The following is a 25072-nucleotide window of genomic DNA, read 5'->3' on the forward strand; positions in this document are numbered from 1 at the left end:
AGATTTATTTCTATTCATAGCGTCTAAGGTCAGCTATAAATGAACCCTTTAATTACTGAATCTCCAGTCCTCATGTAGATAAGTTACATGACATAGTGCTTGAAATCATAAAGGAATTTTGGATGATAGAAGAATGTAGGATAAATAGGCAAGTGTATGTTGACCACATTTTACTGCAATCTATGTAAAGTACATCCTGTTAGATACTAACTTCAGATAACTATGAGTGTCAAGAGTTGTTTTAAAGCCATAATTTACAAGTTATCCTCCATATGTTTTTAGAATTTCAATGTAGAGGATACCTGCTGCTTAAACATGTCTTTCTCCCACTATGTAATGCGGTCATCTTATTAGTCTTTCCTAGAAGGCTGTTTTATTACATTGTGACTGAACTTGCCCCTTGTTTATACTTTGCATTCCCATGTATGACATTGTTCATCCACATTTATATGGTAACTGTGACAAGTTATGACAATACATTATATGGAGGCTGTGTTGGCTGTGGCATTTCATTAATAAGTGTCATTCATTTATTTACTATTATACTGAAAGCTAATTTTCAAACAGGACCATCAAAACAAGTAGGTGCAGAGTACCCCCAAGGTCTTCAAAACACATTGGTGGAAATACTGATCCATCTTTAAACTTCTGTAGTCCCAATTGTGTTAGGATGAACTAAACTGGTAAAGAATGTGTGATTTTTTTTGGTAAATGCACCAGTTTGATATATTTCCTTTAAGCATGTATGTACTGTATTTGTTTATGGAGCTTTTTATCCTTTTAATAAATTGTAATATGTTAGAATCATTTAGAAATATATTTTTAAAAATATCATTAAATGGACATCTTCAGCAGCTGCATTCTTAACATCTTGATCTGGTAGCGGAGCCATCCAGAGACCCTTTAATCGCCAAAGAAAAAAGTTAAATGTTTATGCACATACTTCTAGTAAATGCAACCACAGTGCTCACATGGTGGGCACCATCTCTCTCTGCAAGGAATTCCTTGTATTCAGTTTACATGACCCTCGTTGTTGAAGCACTCACAATTTCACATACTGGATGGGTGTTCTGTAAAAGTGATTACTTATTCAAAGTTCTGTTGTCAACAAGACTTCTACACTATTACTTTGTGTTTATTGTTTGATGAATGCATAAGAGGAATACAAATGTGGAGCACAAATTGGATAAAATAAAACCAACCCATTTAAAGATCTATAACTTTATTTTCACTTTGTATGTATTGTTGCAGTATAAGGGAGTGCCATTGTTTATATTGGTTTGATTTGTATTATGTAGGGTGTGGTGGCAGCTTTAATATAAATAATGCAGAACTTTTTTCAAGCACTTGAAAAGTTATTGTCTATTGTGTTAATTTACAACATACCACAAGCATTTGGTTGCAGTTCCTCAGGTCAAGGATCCAGCACCAATGGTTAGCCTGACTGTTGCTTCCATTTTCAGACATTTCACCTGGAGTGTATGTGATCTCACTGATCAATTTTAACCACTACACAATGTGTTTCCTATTTTACTCCAACAAGCATCAGCCTATTTATTCTATGTCACTATAGATTCTAAATCAGTTTTATCACATTGCATTAATATCAAATATTTGTTTGATATTCTATTAACAAATGCAGGCTACACCCCACCAAACAAATGTATCCATAATGCTTTGTTAAAGTCCACCTACCCACCAGTTTACAGCTTTAGCAGTGCTTACTGTAAACCATCTTATGGAATAGTTTCCTTTAGTTATAGCAAACTGAAGCTAGTTTTTCCCCAAGCCATATGGAGTATGTGATAAATATAACTACAGTTAATGTAACTGCTCACAGGTGTAATTTAAAAATGCATCCAATATGACACATTTCAGAAACTGGTAGAATTGCTAAATTTAATACAGTAAAAGCATCAAGTCCCCAAATTGCTCAGTACTGTATACATGCTTATTTGAAACATTTGGTCACTACAGTGCTATCCTTTTGCACTGCATTGTCAAGCATAGCTAACAGCATAAATTAAACACTTTGAAAATGGTAACAGACTTAAGCAAACCAACGCCATTTACATTTTAATTCAAATTTTTTATGCTTACTTCATAAAGTCTCACTTGTAACTTGCAGAAATTAAACAGTCTTCACTTATTAGGAACCATATTTAAAATGGCACTTTAAAAAAAATACTAGATGGAAAGTTAGCTAAAGAAAAGCACATTTCAAGTGAGTAGAAATGGTTTTTAATACTCTTCACCTTCATCCTCTGCATCAGCACTATCAGCCCCAACCTCCTCATAATCCTTCTCCAGGGCAGCCATGTCCTCACGGGCCTCGGAGAACTCTCCCTCCTCCATACCCTCACCCACATACCAGTGCACAAAGGCACGCTTAGCATACATAAGGTCAAACTTATGGTCCAGTCGAGCCCAGGCTTCTGCAATGGCAGTGGTGTTGCTTAGCATACACACTGCACGCTGTACCTTGGCCAGATCCCCACCTGGAACCACCGTTGGTGGCTGATAGTTAATGCCAACCTTGAAACCAGTAGGACACCAGTCTACAAACTGGATACTACGCTTGGTCTTGATGGTCGCAATAGCTGCATTAACATCTTTGGGCACCACATCACCACGGTACAACAGGCAGCAAGCCATATATTTACCGTGGCGTGGGTCACATTTCACCATCTGGTTAGCTGGCTCAAAGCAAGCATTTGTAATATCAGCTACTGTCAGCTGTTCATGGTAGGCTTTCTCTGCTGAGATAACTGGGGCGTAGGTGGCAAGAGGGAAGTGAATACGAGGATAGGGCACCAAATTGGTCTGGAACTCTGTCAGATCTACATTCAAGGCTCCATCAAATCTGAGGGAAGCTGTGATAGAAGATACTATCTGACTAATAAGGCGATTCAGGTTAGTGTAGGTTGGGCGCTCAATATCTAGATTTCTACGACAGATATCATAGATTGCCTCATTGTCCACCATGAAAGCGCAATCAGAGTGCTCCAGGGTGGTGTGAGTGGTCAGAATGGAGTTGTAGGGCTCAACAACAGCAGTGGACACTTGGGGAGCTGGGTAAATGGCAAACTCCAGCTTTGACTTCTTTCCATAATCAACAGAGAGACGTTCCATCAACAGAGAGGTGAAACCAGAGCCAGTACCGCCGCCAAAGCTGTGGAAGACCAGGAAACCCTGAAGACCTGTGCACTGGTCAGCCTGTTGAAAAAAAATGACAATTACATTCCATACCTCCACAAAGAGCTATGTGTAGTGTGCTGTTCACTTTGGGCATCTCCCTATCTGAAAAAAAATTAACCTACCAGTTTCCGAATCCTGTCAAGCACTAGATCAATAATTTCCTTGCCAATTGTGTAGTGACCACGGGCGTAGTTGTTGGCAGCATCTTCTTTTCCGGTGATTAGTTGCTCTGGGTGGAATAGCTGACGATATGTACCTGTGCGCACCTCATCTGCAAAATAAAATTAATTTGATTAAAGCTTTTGATGCTTACAAGTCCTCAAGGATAACTATTGTTTATAGCGATCCCAAAAAGAATTCCCTACTATACATCAACTATGGATGTTTTTTCTGTACAGGACAAGAGTAACAAGAACCAGCAGGTACCATAACCTTCTTGTTCCAAAATTATTCATTCGTTCTAAATAAAACAATCCGTAAGCCAGTAGACCAGCAATATAAATAAAAATAGTTTAGGAATTATTTGTAATGATTTTCAGGCTGCTTAGAACTTACCAATGACTGTTGGCTCCAGGTCCACAAACACAGCTCTGGGGACATGTTTGCCAGCCCCAGTCTCGCTGAAGAAGGTGTTGAAGGAATCATCCCCTCCTCCAATGGTTTTGTCACTGGGCATCTGCCCATCAGGCTGGATGCCATGTTCCAGGCAGTACAGCTCCCAGCAGGCATTACCAATCTGCACACCAGCCTGACCAACGTGGATAGAGATACACTCACGCTGAAAAGAGAAAATAAACAGCTTAATACATGTCCTACAGTGCACCTGAAACAGCAATTGATGAAGTGAGAAATTATATGAATTACAAAGAATTTATGTGTTGTATGGTGATCATTGAACCAGTTTCCCAACTTGTACTCAAACATCACATTTCATATACCTGTAAAAATTAATCTTTTCCTCCTACCTACAGAAACAGACTTATCCAGTTTGACAGGCAATACAATATAACAGCAGATTAAACCACTCGCCTACATAGATATTAGTTGTGGTAAAATTACACAGGAATAGAGCTTGTAACAGAACAGTCTGTTTTGCTGAGGTGCAAATAATGGGTGATCTAATTTGAGTTCCATTTTTGCTGTTCCATTCTGCAGTATATCTATCATCCCACACTATTTTTAAATCAACTTTTCGCTAAATGCATAATCTATCAATTCATTCTGCTGTGTGGTTAGAGTCCAGGAACAATTAAGGCCAAATTACACCAGGGTAAAATGCAATCCATGCTATTAAATCCCCAGGAAGACAGGCCTTACAAGTGAAGTCATTGGTTAGTAGCAAATTAATAGTCTGCATAACTGTTCAACACACAAAATTGACACCTCTACGGTTATGGTGACAGGTCAACTTTATCAACAATGCTGAGAACACTCATCAAAAGCGAAACGCTCTTTTGTATGCACTAATGCATTTAAAGGGGATTGTCACCATTTATTGTGATTGGGAGGGTCTGCCAGCAACAAGGGAATATCTGGCAAAAAAGGGGATAAATGGATGTGAACTAACCACAGGCCATTCACAAGGCCCATTCAGACACAGCCCACTACAGCCAAGCCTCCCTGCCAATCACATCAATGCAGTCTAGAACAAACAGCGCATGGATAAATGGTGATTAAACATTTATATTGCCATTAACTTGTTACAAAGTATCTTCTGCTACAAAATGTTTCTGCAACTTCCCAAAACCATTCCCAGTATCATATAAAAAGCTCTATTGATTAATGTTCTGCTCCCGTGTCCCCCTGGCACTCCCAAGCTTGCCTGTCCCTATTGTTCTATGAAGCAGATGCTTAATCATATGCTTCACATACTAATTTGTGTTCCACTCTATAAACCGGCTGAAACCAGCAAATTTCTCTCGACTGACTCACTGAGGAATGCCAGACCGGCAGCAACAGGATTAACCACGCTTTAGTGTAGAGAATGCTTAAGTTATAGCACGTGTCTGAAGTAAGCTTATGACACATCTTTACAATACAATTACATCCCACACACATTGAAATGTATGTTACAGGATATGACTGGTACAGAGATAAAGCAAAGATCTAAATTTAATTTTTAAGAATACAATACACCATCAAATGAGTGAAGCTGGAAAAGGCAAGTCTATTAGAGAACACAACCTGCAAGGCACAGTTCCCCCCCAATACACCTCTGTAGCAGAACCATGAGGGCCCCATGTGGTGCTGAAGGTGCTTTCATATTGGTGCCTGAACAGTCACTTCTCAGTTTAACAGCTGGGAAAAAATGTGAACATGAACTGCAGGCACCAAATGGCTGTCACATAGCTGGTTGATGTGACTTATCCAGTCAGCTTCATCAACAACCTACCATTACCTAGTTTAAATTCAGATCCCCACCATCATTTATCTATATAGCGCCACTAATTCCGTTGCGCTGTACAGAGAACTCATTCACACATCAGTCCTTGCCCCATTGGAGCTTAGTCTAAATTCTCTAACACAAGGGGGAGAGAGACTAGGGTCAATTTAATAGCAGCCAATTAACCTACTAGTATGTTTTTAGAGTGTGGGAGGAAATCTGAGTACCCGGAGGAGACCCACACAAACACAGGGAGAACATACAAATGCCACACAGATAAGGCCATGGTTGGGAATTGAACTCATGACCCCAGTGCTGTGAAGCAGAAGTGCTAACCACTGTGCTGATCTTTGACAGCTGCAGGTGAGCATCTCTTAAACCATAGAAACCAGATTTTATCACAAGTTATTTTTAATAACCTTAAAGTAGTGGGTCCACATGTCTTTACCGGGCCTCAATCTTCTATTCTCACCAAACTACACATAATTGCTGCATCTACTGTGGTGTTTATATCTATATCTCCATATATATATCTCCATATGGAAATGCATCAAGCTTTAAATTCTAAAAAAATATTCTACCTCATAAAACAAAACATCTACAAATTTGAATGGGCTTTCCTCCTTGGAGGGAGCAGTTTACATCTACACACATGTAGATAATGATTATATTTTAATTAGGATAACCACTCCTAAATCTTATTAAGAACTACAACTGAACAGTGCACCAAGGTCAATATGCAGTACTGCGGTTTTATTTTTATACTATAACTAAGGGTGTCAATCGGCTCAGAGTCTGATCAAACCCCATGGGCATTCACCACTCCCAGTTTATCTGCATTATACATGCTCCCAGAGTGAACCAGGAAATGCTGCGGTCTCTGCTCATACACATTGAGTCAGCAGATGATACGTCATGGCCAGTGATCGGGAAACAATGACTTCATCCCAGTGTCCACCACACCTACCATGTGCAGGCAGCATCAATCTGAACCGCTACCCATTATCCTGTACTAGCATCCACCCGATGATCCTGCACTAGCATCCACCCGATGATCCTGCACTAGCATCCACCCGATGATCCTGCACTAGCATCCACCCGATGATCCTGCACTAGCATCCACCCGATGATCCTGCACTAGCATCCACCTGATGTATGTACATCAATCACTGTAAAAAAAAATGGCGACTATATCCAGCATATTTTATGTTATTTGTAACAATGTGTATATACCTCTGCCGTAGAATTTACACTCTAATCCAACAACACCCAATGTCTATAATACATCTGTGGAACAGACCTACCCAAGAACTAAGTAAACGCAGACGCCGGAACTACTTCCAGGCGTTGCGGGTCCAGGACTAGGACCAGTAAATGTACTGCGTCAGAGGACAGGCAGTCCCAGGGATGGGGCGGTGGGGAGGGTCGGGCTGCGGAAGATTCGTCGTTCTTGCAGCAGGGGGAGTGTGAGGGCGGCGGTGCCCACCAGTAGAGGGAGGGGTGGGGAAGGGCTCTCCTTTCCTGTATGACTGTGCGCATTTATCTGTGCAGCGCGGTCACACTGCACATTAATCCTGTATAGAAGTGTTATATGCTACATCTGCCTGTTGGAGCTCCAGCACGGGGCCGTTATATTAGTCTACAGCAATCATCCCGATTCCGGCATTGTTCCGTTGTCTCCCTCACACCCGGAAACCGGTCCACCCATGTGACATCATACTGAGGCCATAAAACTCATCCCTTGCGGCTATGGATTCATCAAATAAAATGATGGTTACAACGCACCAGCACATATGCCGCTCATTGGGGAGCGCCCTGTCTAAACCCCGGGATATCGCCGAAAAATCGGGAGCTCGGGCGTGTGACGCATAAATGGGCTGCATGTGGCGCCCTAGCAGGTGCGGGACTACAGCTCGCTTACTGGAGAATTAGGGAGCTCCGGACAAGCACATGGTGCCTGAGCATCTATGATAGAATGAAAGGCGGCTCCTCTTCCCATACAATGGATGCTCCTCACTGCCCAGCGTTGCTTTGTGACAGATACGTGGTGCGCTCTCCGCTCACATTACTCACCATGATTGCTCGTCTTAAAAGTTCCGCAACAACAAAGGTAAGAAAATAACGTTCGGGGAAGTCTGGATTCTCACCGGTCGACAGCAAGGAGTCTCGGTAAGAACTGCCTTGGAATGCGCGCCGGGCGGGGCCTTTTAACAACTTTGTCCGTGTGACGTCACGCGGGCGGGTCCTCCACACTGGGGGCGGTCGCTCGGTCTGGGTGGGGAGAGGTGATTGGCTTTTTCGAATATTCGAAAGACAACGTAGAACGCCGAGCTGGGCGCAGTGGCGGGCGGAAGTGATGGCTGTAGTGTACGGATCTGCGGCATCACGTGGGCTGGTGGTGGTGTGTGTATGTGTGGCAAGAGGGCGGCTTATCAGTGTTACACAGCTTGCACAGGTCTGGCCTCTTAGTAACTCCAAACATGGTAATGGCGTGATATATCCCTTGTCCTCCGAGTCACTCGCATACAGTGCTGGTCTCTTCTTTACATTATATAATGTATGTATATTAATATGTCACTTTACAGAGAGGCATTGTGTGTGCAACAAGACATCAGGTTATGTTACAGGCTACGTCATGGAGTGCAGTCTAGCTTGACGCAGCTTGTAATTCAAGAAGTGATTATTCGACCATGAATTTCAGTGCTGCATGAAAAACGAGCGCCAAGCAAGCCGCCCATAGGGCTATAGTAGAGTGTTATACAAGTGCTTCTATGCAGTTCTATCGTGTGTTATGGATGGAGTTAGTTTGCTGTTGTGCAGAGAAAGACAATTAGTTTAAGGCTGGTTACCCATTGTCATTAGAAAAAGTGATCTATAATATAAAGTGGTTTGAGCATTAAGAAGCAGGACTAGATCAATTATTTGTAGGAAACCCCTTACTGGAACTTTTAATAATGGGGCTTATTACCAATGGGGCTGATGCAGCTACAGCTCCAGACAACCTCTCACAAATAGGAGCCAAGTGCACACTGGTAGTTTCCAGATGCTCCATTTCACAAACCTTTCTAACATTTTGCTCAAAAAATAAATATATTTCTCCTGTCTATTTTGATTCCAGTTTTATATGCAGACTGCGGTCTATATTGATTGATACCATTTTTATAAGCAGTTTCCTGTGACAGGAGACTGCATGTAATGCTATCCACCTAGTGGTGCATCATCTAATGGAAGAAGAAAGGGGGATGCTATCCATGATGCTGGTTCCACACCCTCTGGCAGTACTGAGCTGCTCACAATAGGGCCTTAAGAATTTTCAGCTATAGGCCCTTTTGACCCCGATAATGTGCTAGTTTTAAAGACCAGTGTAACTAGCACACAGTATTTGATTATTTTGAAACAATATTAACACAGTGGCTAAGTGGTTATCACTTCTGCCTCACAACGCTGTGGTCATGAGTTCAATTCCCAACCATGGCCTTATCTGTGTAGAGTTTGTATGTTCTCCCCGTGTTTGCATGGGTTTCCTCCCACACTCCAAAAACATACTAGTAGGTTAATTGGCTGCTATCAGAATTGACCCTAGTCTTTCTCTATCTGTGTGTGTATGTTACGGAATTTAGACTGTAAGCTCCAATGGGGCAGGGACTGATGTGAATGAGTTCTCTGTACAGTGTTGCGGAATCAGTGGCACTATATAAATAAATGGTGATTGTGATAAGGTTAATATGGATGATTTTGGCAAGGTGGAGAATTTGTATTTTGTATACTGCAACTTGACATTTCTTCTACTGCAATATAACTCTGAAGTGCAAATTATGACCAAAGAGTTGTGATGCATTTTCTTTAACACATTAAAACGTGGGGTTTTTGAGTGTGTTTACATGTATTTACAATGGCAGAATATTAAATAAAAGAATTGCCATTTTGCTTTTACTTTGCTTCAGGGTTGTTGTTCTTCATACTCCATATTCTATATGGTTAAGGTTTTAGTTAAAACAGCAATACAATGTCACTTTTATAGACTACATGTATTTGTGATTATTTTATATGCATTTTTGTAGCTGAATTACACTCCACTTTATAAAACATAGGAAATAATTCTGTCTGAAAAGAATAGAGTTGCTATGAAAAATATTCTCTTTAAAAAGCCAAAAGCACACTTTTTTAAGGGAAAAAAAGGATTTTTTTACATACTACATGAAGTCTTTATTAGACTATAATGTGAAATTTTATCATCGTCCTTTTTGACCTTTTTAAGACCATTTTAAGATTCTTCCACTTTTTATAGAATACAGAATGAAAACTATCCAAAAGGTGATCAATGCAATCAACAATATGTACTGACACGTTTATTATGATTGCAACATTTTTTTTTTCAGGTTACATTGCTTAGAAGTGTTTGTACCATTATTGTGGCTATAACTGTTGCAGTGTGTATGTACCTTTATTGTGGCTATGCTATGCAAAGGTAGTGCATCTAGGGCCCTACGATTTGTGATGGTGACATACATAGATAAATACCTGCTTATGTAACAAGAAATAGTTCAGTATGATTTGGTCTTACTTTGAAACATCACAGTTGGGATCTCCTCAGAGATATCAGCTATATAGGGGAAGACTCATGTAAGCCAAATCATAGTTTTGCCTGTGGATACATCTTCATTGTCTTATCTTTACTCCTCTTGTTCTATATATATATATATATATGTCCGTTCTAGCATGCCTCCATAGGTTGTACAATCTAAGAATTCTTTCAAAACCTTAGCTTAATGACATCATATGTAATTTCACTAAAGTTTCAATGAAAACAGCACTACCACCTACATAAAATATATATTTTTTAAGATGCCCTTCCCCCTAACTGGATCCCCAGGGGCTGCTATGTGCTACTTATCTCAGGGCTCTGCTGGTTCTCTAATATAGAACTGTCAAATCAATATTATCCACCAGCCAATGGGGGTGGGAGTTGTGCAAGATGACCATCACAATCTCATGACACAACCTTATGCTATTGTTGTTATTAACCTTTAATTATAGGGTGCCACATTTTGTCCGCAGCGCCGTACAGGTGGCATACAACAAGACCGTGCATGGTATAACAGTACCATACAGTAAACAAATAACACTGCAACCCTCAGCACAGCTACTGATAGCCTGGATGGGTAATGGGGTGCAAGGGGTATATTCAGTGCAAGCTGAAACCTGTGCCCATTAGTGTGGGCGCAACTAACAGGTTTAGATCCATTGAAAAAAGGTGCAAAGACAATGGAGGAGTGGAGTCAATGGACAGAGAGCCCAAGGAGGAGGTGCACAGTGTGTCTGGTGAGCAACAGTTATAGGTAATGAGAACAGGAGGGAAAAGGGCCCTACTCACTAGAGGTTACAATCTACAGGGAAAGGGGCAGACAAGCAGTTGACGCATGGGGGTGAGCCAGTGTAGGGATATGAGGGCAAGCAGCAAGAATGAGAGAGATGGAGGATGAAAAATGCTACATGGTTAAGCGGAGGACTGGTAGGTGTTTATGAACAGGTGGGTTTTCACTGATCATTTGAAGCTATAAAGACTAGGGGATAGTCTGATAGAACAAGGGAAATCGTTCCAGTGGTGGAGGGCAGCACGGGAGAAATCTTGGATTCGGCAATGAGATGTGGTTACTAGAAGGTAGGAAAGGCAACGGTTATTGGCCAACTTAGGAGGGAGGGAGGGAGTATGTGTAGAGATAGAGAACAAGTTTAAATTGCAAAATAGTGATTCGTTATGTAGCTCTAGCAGGCAGAGCTAAAAGACGCTTGTAGGACTTCATGAGTCAGATGTACTGAGTATGATCTGTATCTCCAGGTTATACTGATGGCTGTATCATGTGACTGAAAAAGGAATTGTGATCCACATAATAGTGTGTTGTATGTCATACAACGAATGTGTACAAATTAATAGATATAATCGTGTCTTGTGCAGTGGGCTAATCCAGTGATCTCTTATCAAAAATTCTGGATTAAAAAATTAATTATTGTCTATAAAAACATTTTATCCCTATATGTACACTATAGGTGATTTCAAAAATAATTTAAGACCAAAATTAATTCGGATTAATGGTTTGGTGAAGTGAGTTTTGATATTTTCTTTTCTTTTTATTTTTTTGCTTTATATATGAATTAATGGTTATACAAAAACATTTTATTATATATTTTAAATCTACGGTGATATTTATTAGATAGGATCTATTTGCGCTTGTTTTTGTTTTTTTGTATAGGGATGAGGTTGGAGATGTAGGGAGAAGTGGAATTAGAAAGGGCCTTGTACATGAGGAGGAGTTTGAAGATGATTCTGTAGTGGAAGGGAAGCCAGTGTAAGTCTTGGCAGACAGGGGAAGCAGGTGTGGAGCAGCAAGAGAGGAAGATAAGTCTAGCTGCAACATTAAGTATAGATTGAAGATGAGTGAGATATCGGAGCAGGGGAGGCCAGTAGGGAGAAGGTTGAGATGAGAAATGACCAGTGAGTGGACAAGTATTTTGGTGGCATCCTGGGAGAGGAAGGATGTGATACGTGCAATGTTGCGGAGCTGGAAGCAACAGGATTGAGCAAGAGATGCATGTGTGTGTGTGTGTATATATATATATATATATATATATATATATCCACCCTCTGGGCTAATTGGAACAGAAGGTCTCGAGATGAGGGATCGTCCTGTCCACTCATATTGCCAAAGTATACTGTCACGGAATTTCAGAGATGGCCGCTAACCGGTATTAGCGCAACCGAACAGGGAGGCGGGGAGTCAAACGTACTCCAGGTATTCACCAGAGAGCCCTGCAAGGGAGTTTGGGCTTAGCTGCAGAGAGGGTACGCAGGTCGCGGTTCTCCAAGACAGTCACCAGTGTAGTGACGGTAGTAGACAGGCGTAGTCAGGCAGTCCAGGTCAAAGCCAAATGAGTGGTGCGGTACACAGAGGTTCCAGAGAGAAGTCAGGTCAAGCCAAATAGTCAAACCAGCCGGGCAGCGAGGTATCAAAACGAAAAACAGGAGAATAGTTACAGGAAGCCGAGTCAGAATCGAAGAACACTGGATCAGAAGTTCAGGAAGCGCTGGAGCAGGTGTGAACCAATACTCTGGCACCCAACATGTGTCAGAGGGTGCTCTATAAACCATAAGGTGCGTCCTGATAGGGTGATAGAGATTTGGTGGTCAGACACGCTGACTGCCGACAAGTGAGCAGAGATAGCTTTCTGCTGCCTAGCAACGGGACGAGACTGAACAGTGCAAGCGTACGAATTGCGTGCAAGGAACAAGGAGCATCCTGCTGCTAGGCAACTGGGCACGGCTGCCGAGAAGGTGCAGGCATCCGTCTCCTGCACCAAGTGTCAGTGCAGAGATGGCCCCCTCCCCTGAAGAAGAAGCGTTGGAAATCTGATTCTTCAAAAACTTTGACAGCAGATGGGGGGCAAGTAGGTCTTTCTTATCCACCTAGGAGCTTTCTTCAGGGCCATAAACCTTCCAGTGGACGAGGAACTGATTCTTACCACAAATGGATCAAGATTTCAAGATGCATTCAATCTCATATTTGTCGTCCAAGGTCGTTTCCATTGGTTAAGACGGAGACTTAAGGAAATATGAAATTAATTATGCACACGGCGTGAAGGAGGTAGATGGAGCTTACAGGTAACCGCATTAATAATATGAGAAATGTGGAAGGGACCAATATATCGGGGAGCGAGTTTCATTGAAGGTAGCTTGAGCCTGAAATTACGCGTGGACAGCCACACCTTGTCCCCAACGTGAAGAATTGAAATCTTTCTACAGTGACGATCAGCAAGTGTTTATGCTGTTCCGAGGACTGTAAGAGTTTAGACCGTACCCGAGTTCAAATCTTCGAAAAGTCACCGACCATCTCTTGAGCTGCAGGTATTGATGCACAGGGAACTTCTGAAAAGGTGGGAAGTATGGGATGTCTGCCAAAGATGGTAAAGAAGGAAGATGTTCCAGATGATTCATGTTGATGGATATTATGTGAAAACTCTGCACAAGGTAGGTTATCAGAGCAATAACAACGGAGGAACGTCTTCAAATCCTGGTTGACCCGCTCAGTTTGACCGTTGGTCTGGGGATGGTATCCCGAGGAGAATTTTAGCTTAATTCTTAGGTTGTTGCAAAAGAATCTTGAAGTTAATTGTACACCTCTGATTAGTGTATTAAGAGTTGTTAATCTATTTAATATATATTTTTTTGTTTTGGCATGCATTCTGAGGGGTCTTTAAATTGCAAATCTGCATGTGCATATCCTGCAGTCTGTTCTGTCTGCCTATATATGGATAGTAAAAGAGCCATAGAGTACTTATACCCATATTCAAATGGATACATTTCTTGAGATCCGCTTGTAATTGAATACCGGTATAAATGCGTGCAAGTTACATGCAATTTATTTTAAGTGCAAGTTACTTTCACATTGTGTTATAAGATGAATCATGCCCTTTATCATCTTATATGATATGCCAGCAAAAATAGTTGACTTCCCAAACCATAGTATCCAATTCTAGCCACATAAGAGTCATTCATAATATGTGTTCACTGTATTGCTGTAGGGTGTTTTCTGTCTCACTGCCCATTATTGGGTCATTTGGTATTGCTGCTTGTTTCCATAGAATGTAGTAACTATTGATTAATTTTTCTCCTAGAGCATCATGTCTGCTCTTGTCAGGCAGCTGTGACCCAGCTAAGAATGTACACTGATCTAAATTAATAAATGTTTTTGGCGTCTACCTTTCGGCCACTAACGGAACAGTAAAACCAATAATGGCTAATTTCTGTTGTTGTTTTTTGCAGTATACCTCATATTGGACAAATAGTATTATTTGAATTAAAACCAATTCTCTTGTTTCAGACAAGAGTCTGTGTTTGTTTTCATCAATTGATCACTGTAAATTAATGATATTAGTCCACAGAGCTGCATGCTCACTGATTGATAAACAGCAAGTGTAGTGCATATTTTGTGAGGTTGGTACACTGTCAGGTTATTGATGAGTTGTACACACATACATGCTGTGTACAGCTCCGGGGATGAAACAAAGAAAAAGCTACTAAATTCAAGCTTTCCAACATTCAAGCCGCGTGGTATTCCCTACCATTAGCAGGCCTAAGAGTTATTTGAAATACATGTACCAGTTGGTCAGTGAAGAGGTGTCCATGGTGAAATCCTGTCCTTTGAGTACTTAATCACTAGTGGGTAAAGAAATTAATTTAATAGTGCAAAAAATAATCAAAATGTATGATATCCGTAAACTTTCTACTGCTTCTGATATAGTTGACGACCCTCTTCTAGACGTACGTCACTCCCTTAGCCTTTGCAACACTTTTCTGTCTTGGTTTACCTCTTGCCTTTCTAAATGCTCTTTCAGTCTCTACTTTTGGTACATCCTCCTCTGGATATAAAGTCTATGTTGCTTATATTAAACATCCATATTTGATGTAATTATGTATTCCTTCCAGAACACAATTCAAGTTGTTTACCCTCAATTATAATGCCTCTTCCTTATACCTTCGGACCTTGTCAAGAAATACCCCCTACCACCACCTCACACTCCGTCTTCAGGACTTTGCATCCGCTGATCCTTACATTTGGAACTCCCTGCTCTGCCCAATCAGACTCTCCCCCAACCTCAAATCTTTCTAACACTCCCTTTTCACACTTCCATCCCAATCCTAAAACCATTCCCTGCTCATGCTTCACCTGCCCTTTTCACTCCACCTCTATCGTCTCTATTTACTACCCTAATCCTATTAATGTTAACTCTCAACAAGTTGGGCACCCTCTGCCTTCTATCTCCACATCCTTTTTGTAACATCTCCTTTGTTCTAGTTGTGTCTTCTTGTAAGTATGCAGTGTCTTGTAATTTTAATGATTCTATTGTTTCTCTTGTCCTTTACTTATCTGTATTTTTTGTGGATTGGGCGGTGCTGCAGATTTTGTGACGTCATATAAATAAATTATGATGATGAAGTATTAGGTTGTATGCTCATCATCATCATCATTTATTTATTTATATAGCGCCACTAATTCCTCAACGCTGTACAGAGATCTCACTCACATCAGTCCCTGCCCCATTGCAACTTACAGTCTAAATTCCCTAACATACACACACACAGACTAGAGTCAATTTGATAGCAGCCAATTAACCTACTAGGATGTTTTTAGAGTGTGGGAGGAAACCAGATCACCCAGAGGAAACCCACGCAAACACAGGGAGACATGCAAACTTCACACAGTTAAGGCCATGGTCAGGAATTGAACTCATGACCCCAGTGCTGTGAGGCAGTAGTGCTAACCACTAAGCCAAGGTGCTGCCCACTGTACACTGCCAGACTATGCCCCTTTCTCACTCTGATTGTCACCAAAGCCCTTGTTCAATCTCATCTCTGGCCTTGATTACTACAACCTCCTCCAATCTGGCATTTATCCCACCCATATATCCCCACTACAATCCATCCAATGCAACAGAAGACTGATCTCCTCTCGCCACTCCTTATTTGCTGCACCACTCTACAAATCCTTTTTACCAACTCACCATAACCTCCATAATCCAATTCAAGCTACTCATACCACTTTCATACTGCCGCCCCTGCAATATCCCGGGTTTTTGAAGCTGGGTTTTTGCAGGGGCTCGGAGCGTCCCAGCTCAGAAACACCATTCATACTGCACCTTGGACCCGGGAATTTCCTGGGTTGACCCCATTCATACTGCACAAGTCTGTGCCCTGGCAATTTGTGGGAGTCATCACCAGAGCACTTTTCATTGGCTGAAAGCTGGAATATGGAAAAAAAGAAGAAAAAAAATCTCAATCTCTCTTTCTGTGTGTCTGTGTGTCTCTCACTGTGTGTCTCTCTCTGTGTCTCTCTCTGTGTCTCTCTCTGTGTCTCTGTGTGTCTCTCTCTCTGTGTCTCTCACTGTGTGTCTCTCTCTGTGTCTCTCACTGTATGTCTCTCACTGTGTGTCTCTCTCTGTGTCTCTCTCTGTGTCTCTCTCTCTGTGTCTCTCTCTCTCTGTCTCTCACTGTGTGTCTCTCTGTCTCTCTCTCTCTCTCTCTGTCTCTCTCTCCCCCTCCCCCCCTCCCCTATGCAAAAACCCTCTCTCCCCTATGCAACTATGCAAAAACCCGGGTTTTTTCCATTCATAGTGCAGGCAACCCGGGTCCGACCCGGGAATTACCCCTCGATATATCCCGGGTTGAAGACCCGGGTTTTTAGACCCGGGATTTTTCACTTGTACCATTCATACTGCACCAAGACCCGGGTCGTTTGAGCTCGACCCAGGAAAAACCCGGGATTTTGGCGCAGTATGAATGGGGTATCACATGCAAAGCCCTCACCAATACTTCCCTGGCTGACATTGTCACATAATATACTCCCCCATGCCCCCTTAGATCTGTTTCTGACATGCACATTGCCTCTTCTATTATAAACACCTCTCGCTCCTGCCCCCAAGGCTTTTCCTAGGCTGCTCTCCATTTATGGAACTCACTATCCCCCCTGACCAGACTTTCCCCCAATCTTCAATATTTTAAATGCTCTCTGCAAACCCACCTCTTTACTATAGTCTATCTGATACTACTCCCTCAGGGTGTTATGCCAGCTACAGTCAAATTAGCTCCTATTGTCTCATCTTTGCCCTCTCTCTCTCTCTCTCTCTCTCTCTCTCTCTCTCTCTCTCTCTCTCTCTCTCTCTCTCTCTCTAGAGCAGTGGTAGGCAACCTGATATACTTCAGGGGCTGTATTGGTGCTTTCTAACCTTCAAAAGGGCCACACATTCCTCTTGAAACAAAACATTTAATCACAGAAAGAGATACCTATCTGTAATAACATATCAGCAGGCAATTTAAACAAGTGTTAAAAGCTTTAACAACAAATCTAACAATATAGCAGGAAGCTAGCGGCTCGAGGTGAAGGCTCAAAGGGCCTCCTGTTGCCCACCACTGCTCTGTACTGTAGGCTTTCACTTACAATGAAAGCTGTAAAAATGTGCTTACTTTGTATTCTTCATCTAGTGTTTACTTTGTGTGTGTGAATCCTCTGTGTTACCACCACAAGAGAGATGTTACCATATGCATCCTGTATGTGTACTTGTCCAAAAGAATATGCCCATTGTTTCCCTGTACCATCTTCTGTGGAACATACAGCACCAGACTGCACTATGCTCTCAACTTCCCATTTTAAACAAAGCTTCATTTTACTGCAAATTTGCATGTTTCATGACCTCTCATGTGTGTTGTAAAAAAAACAAAATCCCAGCATTAAATTTGGTTTCTCATTAAAATGTATCCGTCATCTTAACGTTTAAGGTGGAAAAGGTCTAAATTTCTTTTACCTATGCATTCCCCCTGCCCTGGTTTCCAGCCAGACTTATCTGGCCTGGCAGCACTAGCTGCTGACCTACACACATTACGCTGCCAGTCTAGGGGCTTGATTTACCAGACTGCGGGTTTAAAGAAGTGGAGATGTTGTCTATAGCAAACAATAAGATTCTAGCTTTCATTTATTTAGTGCATTCTACAAAATGACAGCTAAAATCTGATTGGTTGCTAGAGGCTACATCTCCACTTTTTCAAACCCGCAGTATAGTAAATATACCCCTAAGATCCAATAAGGCTGATACAGTCTGGCCAATGCATAATTCCTTTTATTTACAGTGACCATTCTTCTTACCTATCTACTAACATGGACACTGAGTATATTCTTTCCTCTCATTTGTGTAGAATGCATATGGTCAACACAACGATGTGAGGTGACACATGAAAGGTAATAACATAATAGAACAACAGGAAGTTTGAGGAGCCATTGATATCCAAAATATTACAGCTTTGGGGCATATCCCTTTAAAGAGCATGGCCACATCTTCAAACAAAATTATCTTTTCAAGTTTTGATCAGGGCAATTGGATCTTGCATGAATTCCGGTATACAACATTTAAGAATATGGTTCGTGCAATGCATCAAACTGCAAACTGCATCACAAGCTAAATAGAAATTAGTGGACTGGTGGAAATAAATAGTTTTAGGTTATAGTTTTATCTGTCTTATTGTGATTCAGATTTATAAAATGTATATGATTATTTATGGATAACATCAGGAGTACTCACATGGGTAACGGCAAAATAGTTGAGATATGCTTTTTCTGTGTTTGTAATATGACCTGCATGCTAGGCTATATAATTACATCATTTATAATTATCATGATTCAATAATGAGTCATATCATATTCTTTGGTTGTTTGTTTATTTGTGTACACATCCTCAAGTTACAAGTTATATTCATGAACCACATCTACAATAATTGTTGATTTTACTTTTGGTAATTACATGTATAATAAATACATTTAGGGTTTTATCAGCATGAGTTATCATCGGTAATAATTGTGGAATACAGGTTTAGATGACGGAACTTTTCTCACCATTATTGACAAAAAGCTGCAGCCGGCCCCACACACACCATGATGCTGCAGCCTACATTGAGCAATTGTCCCAATATCTCAGCCTGCATGGCCCAAAAGGAACTGCAGTGCTACATACTTTTCCTATTGAAATCAGTAGAATCATTAGGAATGGTGAAAACTGTGATCCAAAAATCAGCCTCTGTGTGCTGCCATCTATTACTTACTCTACCAACAACCCAGCAAAGTCACTTATTAGGTCCCAAGTACCAAGATACATCACAGTGTATACAATTTAGTTTATTTTTTTTATTTTTATTTCACAAGTACCATTGTCTGAATAATTTAAGGTATCAGCAGAGTCCATTCACCCAGGTGCTGCAAACCTGTAACATGGACCTGCACATTTGTGATTTCTTCAAGTATATGGTCACCACAGAAGTAGGCCTAGCATCTAGGAAGAAACCAAAGTTTAACATGGTGCAAGCTTTGAATATTTCAAGGCTCAACTTTGAGAGCAAGAGGTCAATTTGCACAACACTAATTCATTGGGATAAAGGTATTTCCAGCTTAGTTGATATGAAATAATCTTGGGATAATCAATGCCTTTTAAATGATATGTACTAATCCTCCCTGGACAAAGTTGGAGAGACCTATTTGTTGCATTTAAATTTTACTTAGAAGCAGTTGCAAACTGTTAGAGATCACTCTGATTTCCAGCCTCTTCCAGAGCATCAGGTACTGTGAGGTTTGTTTCCAGCACCACCAGAAGAGCCCATGCAGACAACTTTTCAACAATTGCAGATACTAGAATCGTACCCCAACATGCATATGCACACATCCTTCATAGTATCACTCTGACGGACTATTAATCAGGGGGAGGCTCAAAAGGGAAGGTGGCTTACACTCAAACTAGCCCTTAATGTGGCATGATAATGTACAACATATCACTGGGGAAAAAAGTAAGTTATTAGTTATTGTTTTACATAAACATATTCTTAGAAATTCTTAAACTAAATAATTAGTAAAAAGCAGCAACTCTGGTATTCGCAGCACACGTTCCCACCTTGTTTAACAGCATAACCCCTGTCAGCTGGGCCCCCCATATGAAGTGCAGCTTTCACCTTACATACATAAACACAGGCAGTTGAAACTGGCTGAACTGATGGAATGTAGAAAGGTTACCTAATGAATAATGTTACTTTGTTTCAGGAGCATAGAAGATATTATATATTCACACTGCGGCACTACAGTTATTTAACAGTGTGGGTTGCTGTGTTTTTATCCCACTGACTACTTGTAGGTGTTATGATTTCAGTTACCCTCAGTTTTAAGGGATACACTTTAAATGGGGCCTGGAAATCTCACCCCAGGGCACATCCAGTTTGTCAGACATCTGTAACTATGGGTGTCCTATGCAATTTAATATCAATTGAAATTACTGCGGGAGGTTAGGCAACAGCAGTCACTTTTAGACAAATTGAATACCTTGCTTCTGCACATTGTGCAGCCTGATCTAAGGGGTTTGTGTACAAAGCCCAGACAAAGTTTGAAAATGCTGGTAATCATCAGTTTGATTTTCTTGCAGTAAAACAGGACACACACTGATCCCTTGGTTTGGCACAATCACTAGCCAAGCCAGCCACCACTATTACTCAATGACCGTACACACAGCCCAATGGAGTTATAAGCTGGTAAAGTTTACCACTTGGCAGAATCAAAATTATGTCTGGTCCAATCAGATTGTGCAGAAATATTTTTTGGAGTCCACTCACTGGCCAGTTTTAGGTCAGTTCAACCTTGTTTTGGGTATTGCTTAGATTAAGGTTGTACAAAAATATGTAGAATTCAGGAGCCAAATATAGAAGCCAGCAGTAACATTAAAGGAGCCAGGAAAGATGTGCATATATTGACAGCAATAGAAATGGCTCCTGAAAGCTTGGCACAGCAGTAATATGTTTGGCATGCTGGCTATTGTATACAGTAACAATTTTATATATCTAGCTATTTACAGCCTGGCATTAACTGAAACATACTGATTCAGCTACTCGATAACAGATATCTGTAAACTTAATACTACTGCTTCCTTTATCCCTGTTTTCTTCAACAGATGATTATTTATTCCTCCACTTATAATAGCTGCTTTATATAGCATGTGTGACTTTGTGTCTGATTATTCAAGGATGTTCTCCTTTGACACACTCTTCTTTTTGCATAATCTCTGTGTGTGGGAGACTTATTTGACTGCAGAGTCTCTCAGTTTGGGCACATTTGAATTTAGCACTCTGGCTCGTTCCTGAGGAAAGATGGTTAACTGATCTCTGCGCCCTCACTCCATGTATGCATTCGTGCTGTGAAAGAGCATGCTGAGATATCTGAGTGGTGGTAACTTCTAAGTGCTTTGTTTGACTGTCATTTTTGCTTATATATATAAATAGGCCAAAGTCACGCTAGCTTATACTTACCTACTTTCTCCTTCCTTTGTCTGGGAGAGGGGCGTTCCTGGAGGGCGGGATGGGGCGGGGCGCGGCAAATTGCGTCATTTTGGCCCCGCCTCCGCTACAGGAATGCCGTTTTGTTGCAGGGGCGAGGCCAAAAATACACGATTCACTGCGAATCGCGTCATTTTGGGGTGCGGGATGCGGGAGATTTGCCAGCTCTCCTGGGAGTCCGTGAGACTGACCCGAATTTCAGGAGTCTCCTGGAAATCCTGGGAGAGTTGGCAAGTATGCGCTAGCTGCAAACATTTTGTTTGCAACTAGCGAGGATCAGGGTGCAGAACCTCTGCTCTATACTATTACTGCTGAAGAAATACAACTATATACTTTACATGCCTTTTTTTAAAGTTTGTGAAAAATTCTGGTAGAGGAAAATAGCAATAAACTCAAAAAACAAACCACTCTTCTAAAACTGCAATAGGTGCATATGATAAGGACGAATGAGTAATAAATAGTTAACTACAGATTGGAATCTTCAATTATGTTCCAAACAAAGTGGTACTAAGCCAGCTTTGCATGCTGCAGGCATACACCGCATAAGAAAATGTTTTGCTCTAACTAGTTTTGTAATGGTTTTTTTTTTAAATTTAGCATTAAGTAAAGTGTCCCCTCACATTCCATTGCAGCTCTTCTAACCTGCTAAATATACTGCAAGCTGGACTGGGCTCTGGTCCTAGCCATTGTAGATGTATATGTATATGGCAGCTGCAAGTTCTTGAATGCATTTGTTGTTAATATGGAGCGTTGCACTCTGTCTCCCATCTCAGTAGTGGTGTCCCCTGTGGTCTAGTGAACACAGGAAGTGGGGCAGCCTCCAGCCATCTGCATCACTCTACTGAGCATGCACAGACAGTAAGTTGGGCTCTCAAAGTTCTTCCAGTGACAGTTGAACTATAAAAAACGTGATATAACTGGAGCTGCATCCTTTTTGTGTTCGCTTACTTAAATATATACATATTTATTTTTTTTGAGCCTCTAGTCACTTTATGTATGAGTGTCCTGTTGTCTGACATTGCCCACAATATAAGCTTACTAACATCTGCATATATGAATGTACTATAATAGTGTTAAGTACATTAACTGCATAAGCTTGTCATGTTACCTGTCTGTTACAGTATCAACTGTGAGCAACTGTCTATATGTTTATATCATCTGTTACAACAAGTTTTGAAATAAAACCAACAAATTAAGTCTAAAAGCTTCTTGTGGTTTAACACCTACCACCAAAGCCGCTGACCCACGTAACATATAACAGCACAAGTGCCCTGATAATAGGTTTTCTCAATAGTTGTATCTATGTTGCTGGGCTGGCATTTAAAGTCTGGGACTCTGAAGAACAGTTACTGGCCACAAAGTCTGTGCTGCATTGTGTTTAGTAAACTTCTGTATGTACCCAGTATGAGTCACTTCCCTATCTGAGAATTGCATGAAAAATAGGGTACTTTTTGCAGAAGTGAGAGCTGCATTAGTTCTCACTAGTTAATAAAAATGGCATGCTTTATATAAAATATAATAGTTACAAACACACGCTTTAAAGTACAATATAGACAGTGCACACAAAGATCTATTCTGGCCTAATGGGGATTACACACTAAAAAAACAGCCAACTTTTCTTAAACTATTTTAATCTACACTAATAGGAGAGATGATGGAACTGGTTGTAGTTCTATCCCGCCCACATGAAGCAGGATAGATATAGGGGAAACTGGGATTTGTCTATTTTAACTTTTTTGCTGTTTGGTCATTTTTTAATCCCGTTATATCAGAAACCCACGGCTTTAATCTAACTGGAAAGATTAGTGCCTTAGTGACTGATTATTATCATCATAATCACCATTTACATAGCGCCACCAATTTCGCAGCGCTGTACAGAGAATATTTGTCATTCACATCAGTCCCTGCCCCATTGAATCTTACAGCCTAAATCCCCCAGCGCACACACACAGAGACCCACACACACATTAGTGTTAAACTTGGCAGCAGCAAATTAAACCAGTATGTTTTTGGAGTGTTGGAAGAAACCAGCGCACTTGGAGGATACTCAAATATGGGGAGAACATACAAACTCCCATTTATACCAGTAATGCAGAACACAGACCTGACAGACACTCTTGAAGAATGTACCGAGCTAGCAGAGAACTAGGGCATATGAGTGAGTTCCATAAAGCTCGGTGCTCTTTTCCAACATGAGATGTTCCGCTGGCAGCAGCCTTTCAGGGATGCAGGTGAGAGTGTGTCCGCTTTAATAAAACCCCTAGAACCACTTCACAAGGTCTTTGCCTATAGCAGCCTCCTTTCCAAGGAAAACAGGTGATGGCTATAGGAATCTGAGAAATAGGCAGGTGACAGTCCAGGGCAATGTCCAATAATCAGGCCGAGATCAAGGAAGGCAGAGGTCAATAGATAGTCCAGTAAGCAAATCGAGGTCAGGACAAGAGGAATGGATGTAAGGTGCCTGCAATTTTAAATGCACATTCTACAAGGGTGGTGACAACTATTTGGGCACACAAAGCTCAGGCCTTTTTGCCCAGAAGAAGCTATTAGCGAAAAGCGCATTGGCGTTCGGCCATGCACACCACTTGTTTCTTACTATATTATAATGAAACTCTTTTGAATGGTCTCAGTTTAGAGCTAGCCAATATCTATTGGTGCAATCTGAAATTAGTCTACCCTACGCCTGCATGATCAAAATCATTTAGTAGTGTAGGTCCAGCATGCTTAGCTATAAAGGTAGAAGGGTGAATGCATCTCTATGTAATGTGCATGGTTGGGTTACACTAACAAATGTATGATAGCAGTGTATGAATGCCATTTCTGGCTAATGAGGGTCTGCCCAGGCATTTTATAAGTGATGCAGTATTATTTTAAGATTGCTTATTAGGGCAACTTATCTAGTAGTACAGATTCAGCAGCACCGCATATGGTCTATAGTACTGCTTTGTATTGATCCAATGAGTACTACAATTTTTAGTCAGTGATCTAATACTCTATATCTGAATGAGGAAATAATACAGTAATACAATTACAGACTCCAACAAGTGGTACAGTTTGAGCAGTGTTTTATGTGTATCGTGGCACTACTATGAATTGGTTTATTTGGGATTACCCACACAAATATATAATTACATTGTAGGAATGGTGAAGTGACTGAAATCCCATTTATAGTCTATCAATGCTTTATTGAGATCAATTGTCTGGAGTGACTAACCTGGGATAACATTTTGCCAGGATAATTTGCTAGTGTAATTTATCACATTTGAGACCAGGTGAACTATATCAAAATTACCAAGGTGTAATTAAGTATTGAACTTTTATGAGTACCTCTGTTCATTTTAATATTATAAATATAGTTATATAGCAGCAGCATGGCACAGCAGTGGCTCACTGCGGTCTTAACAGTTATCCATACCCATGGTAGTTCATTATTACACACATTTTTTAATCATTTCACTAATAGAATTAAATTGGATTAAAATTATTATAATTTGTATTGCAGTAGTGAATGTACACATATTTTTTAATGTATAATAGTAAAGGTTATATGTCAATTTTAAGACATTTCAACTTTTTGAGTGCCC

The 25072-nt window shown here is 40.9% G+C and overlaps 1 protein-coding gene across 1 annotated transcript; it reads right to left on the reverse strand.

Moving 5' to 3' along the window:
- Positions 1–1879: 1879 nt before the first annotated feature.
- On the reverse strand, positions 1880–7787 carry LOC142141288 (tubulin alpha chain). Its single transcript, XM_075199625.1, has 4 exons — positions 7655–7787; positions 3754–3976; positions 3321–3469; positions 1880–3216 (listed from the first exon to the last, which is right to left on the reverse strand). The coding sequence occupies exons 1-4, from the start codon at positions 7655–7657 to the stop codon at positions 2242–2244; spliced, it is 1350 nt and encodes a 449-aa protein (XP_075055726.1). The 5' UTR covers positions 7658–7787; the 3' UTR covers positions 1880–2241.
- Positions 7788–25072: the final 17285 nt, after the last annotated feature.

Source organism: Mixophyes fleayi, chromosome 2 (genome assembly GCF_038048845.1).
Source record: "Mixophyes fleayi isolate aMixFle1 chromosome 2, aMixFle1.hap1, whole genome shotgun sequence".
Taxonomy (NCBI): domain Eukaryota; kingdom Metazoa; phylum Chordata; class Amphibia; order Anura; family Limnodynastidae; genus Mixophyes; species Mixophyes fleayi.

Bases quoted from the DNA above. Each gene is read 5' to 3' on its own strand.
- LOC142141288 (XM_075199625.1), bottom strand. The intron at 3,470-3,753 runs GTAAGTTCTAAG...TTTATTTTGCAG, and splicing joins CCTGGAGCCAACAGTCATTG to ATGAGGTGCGCACAGGTACA. The intron at 3,217-3,320 runs GTAGGTTAATTT...TTTTTTCAACAG, and splicing joins TTGACAGGATTCGGAAACTG to GCTGACCAGTGCACAGGTCT.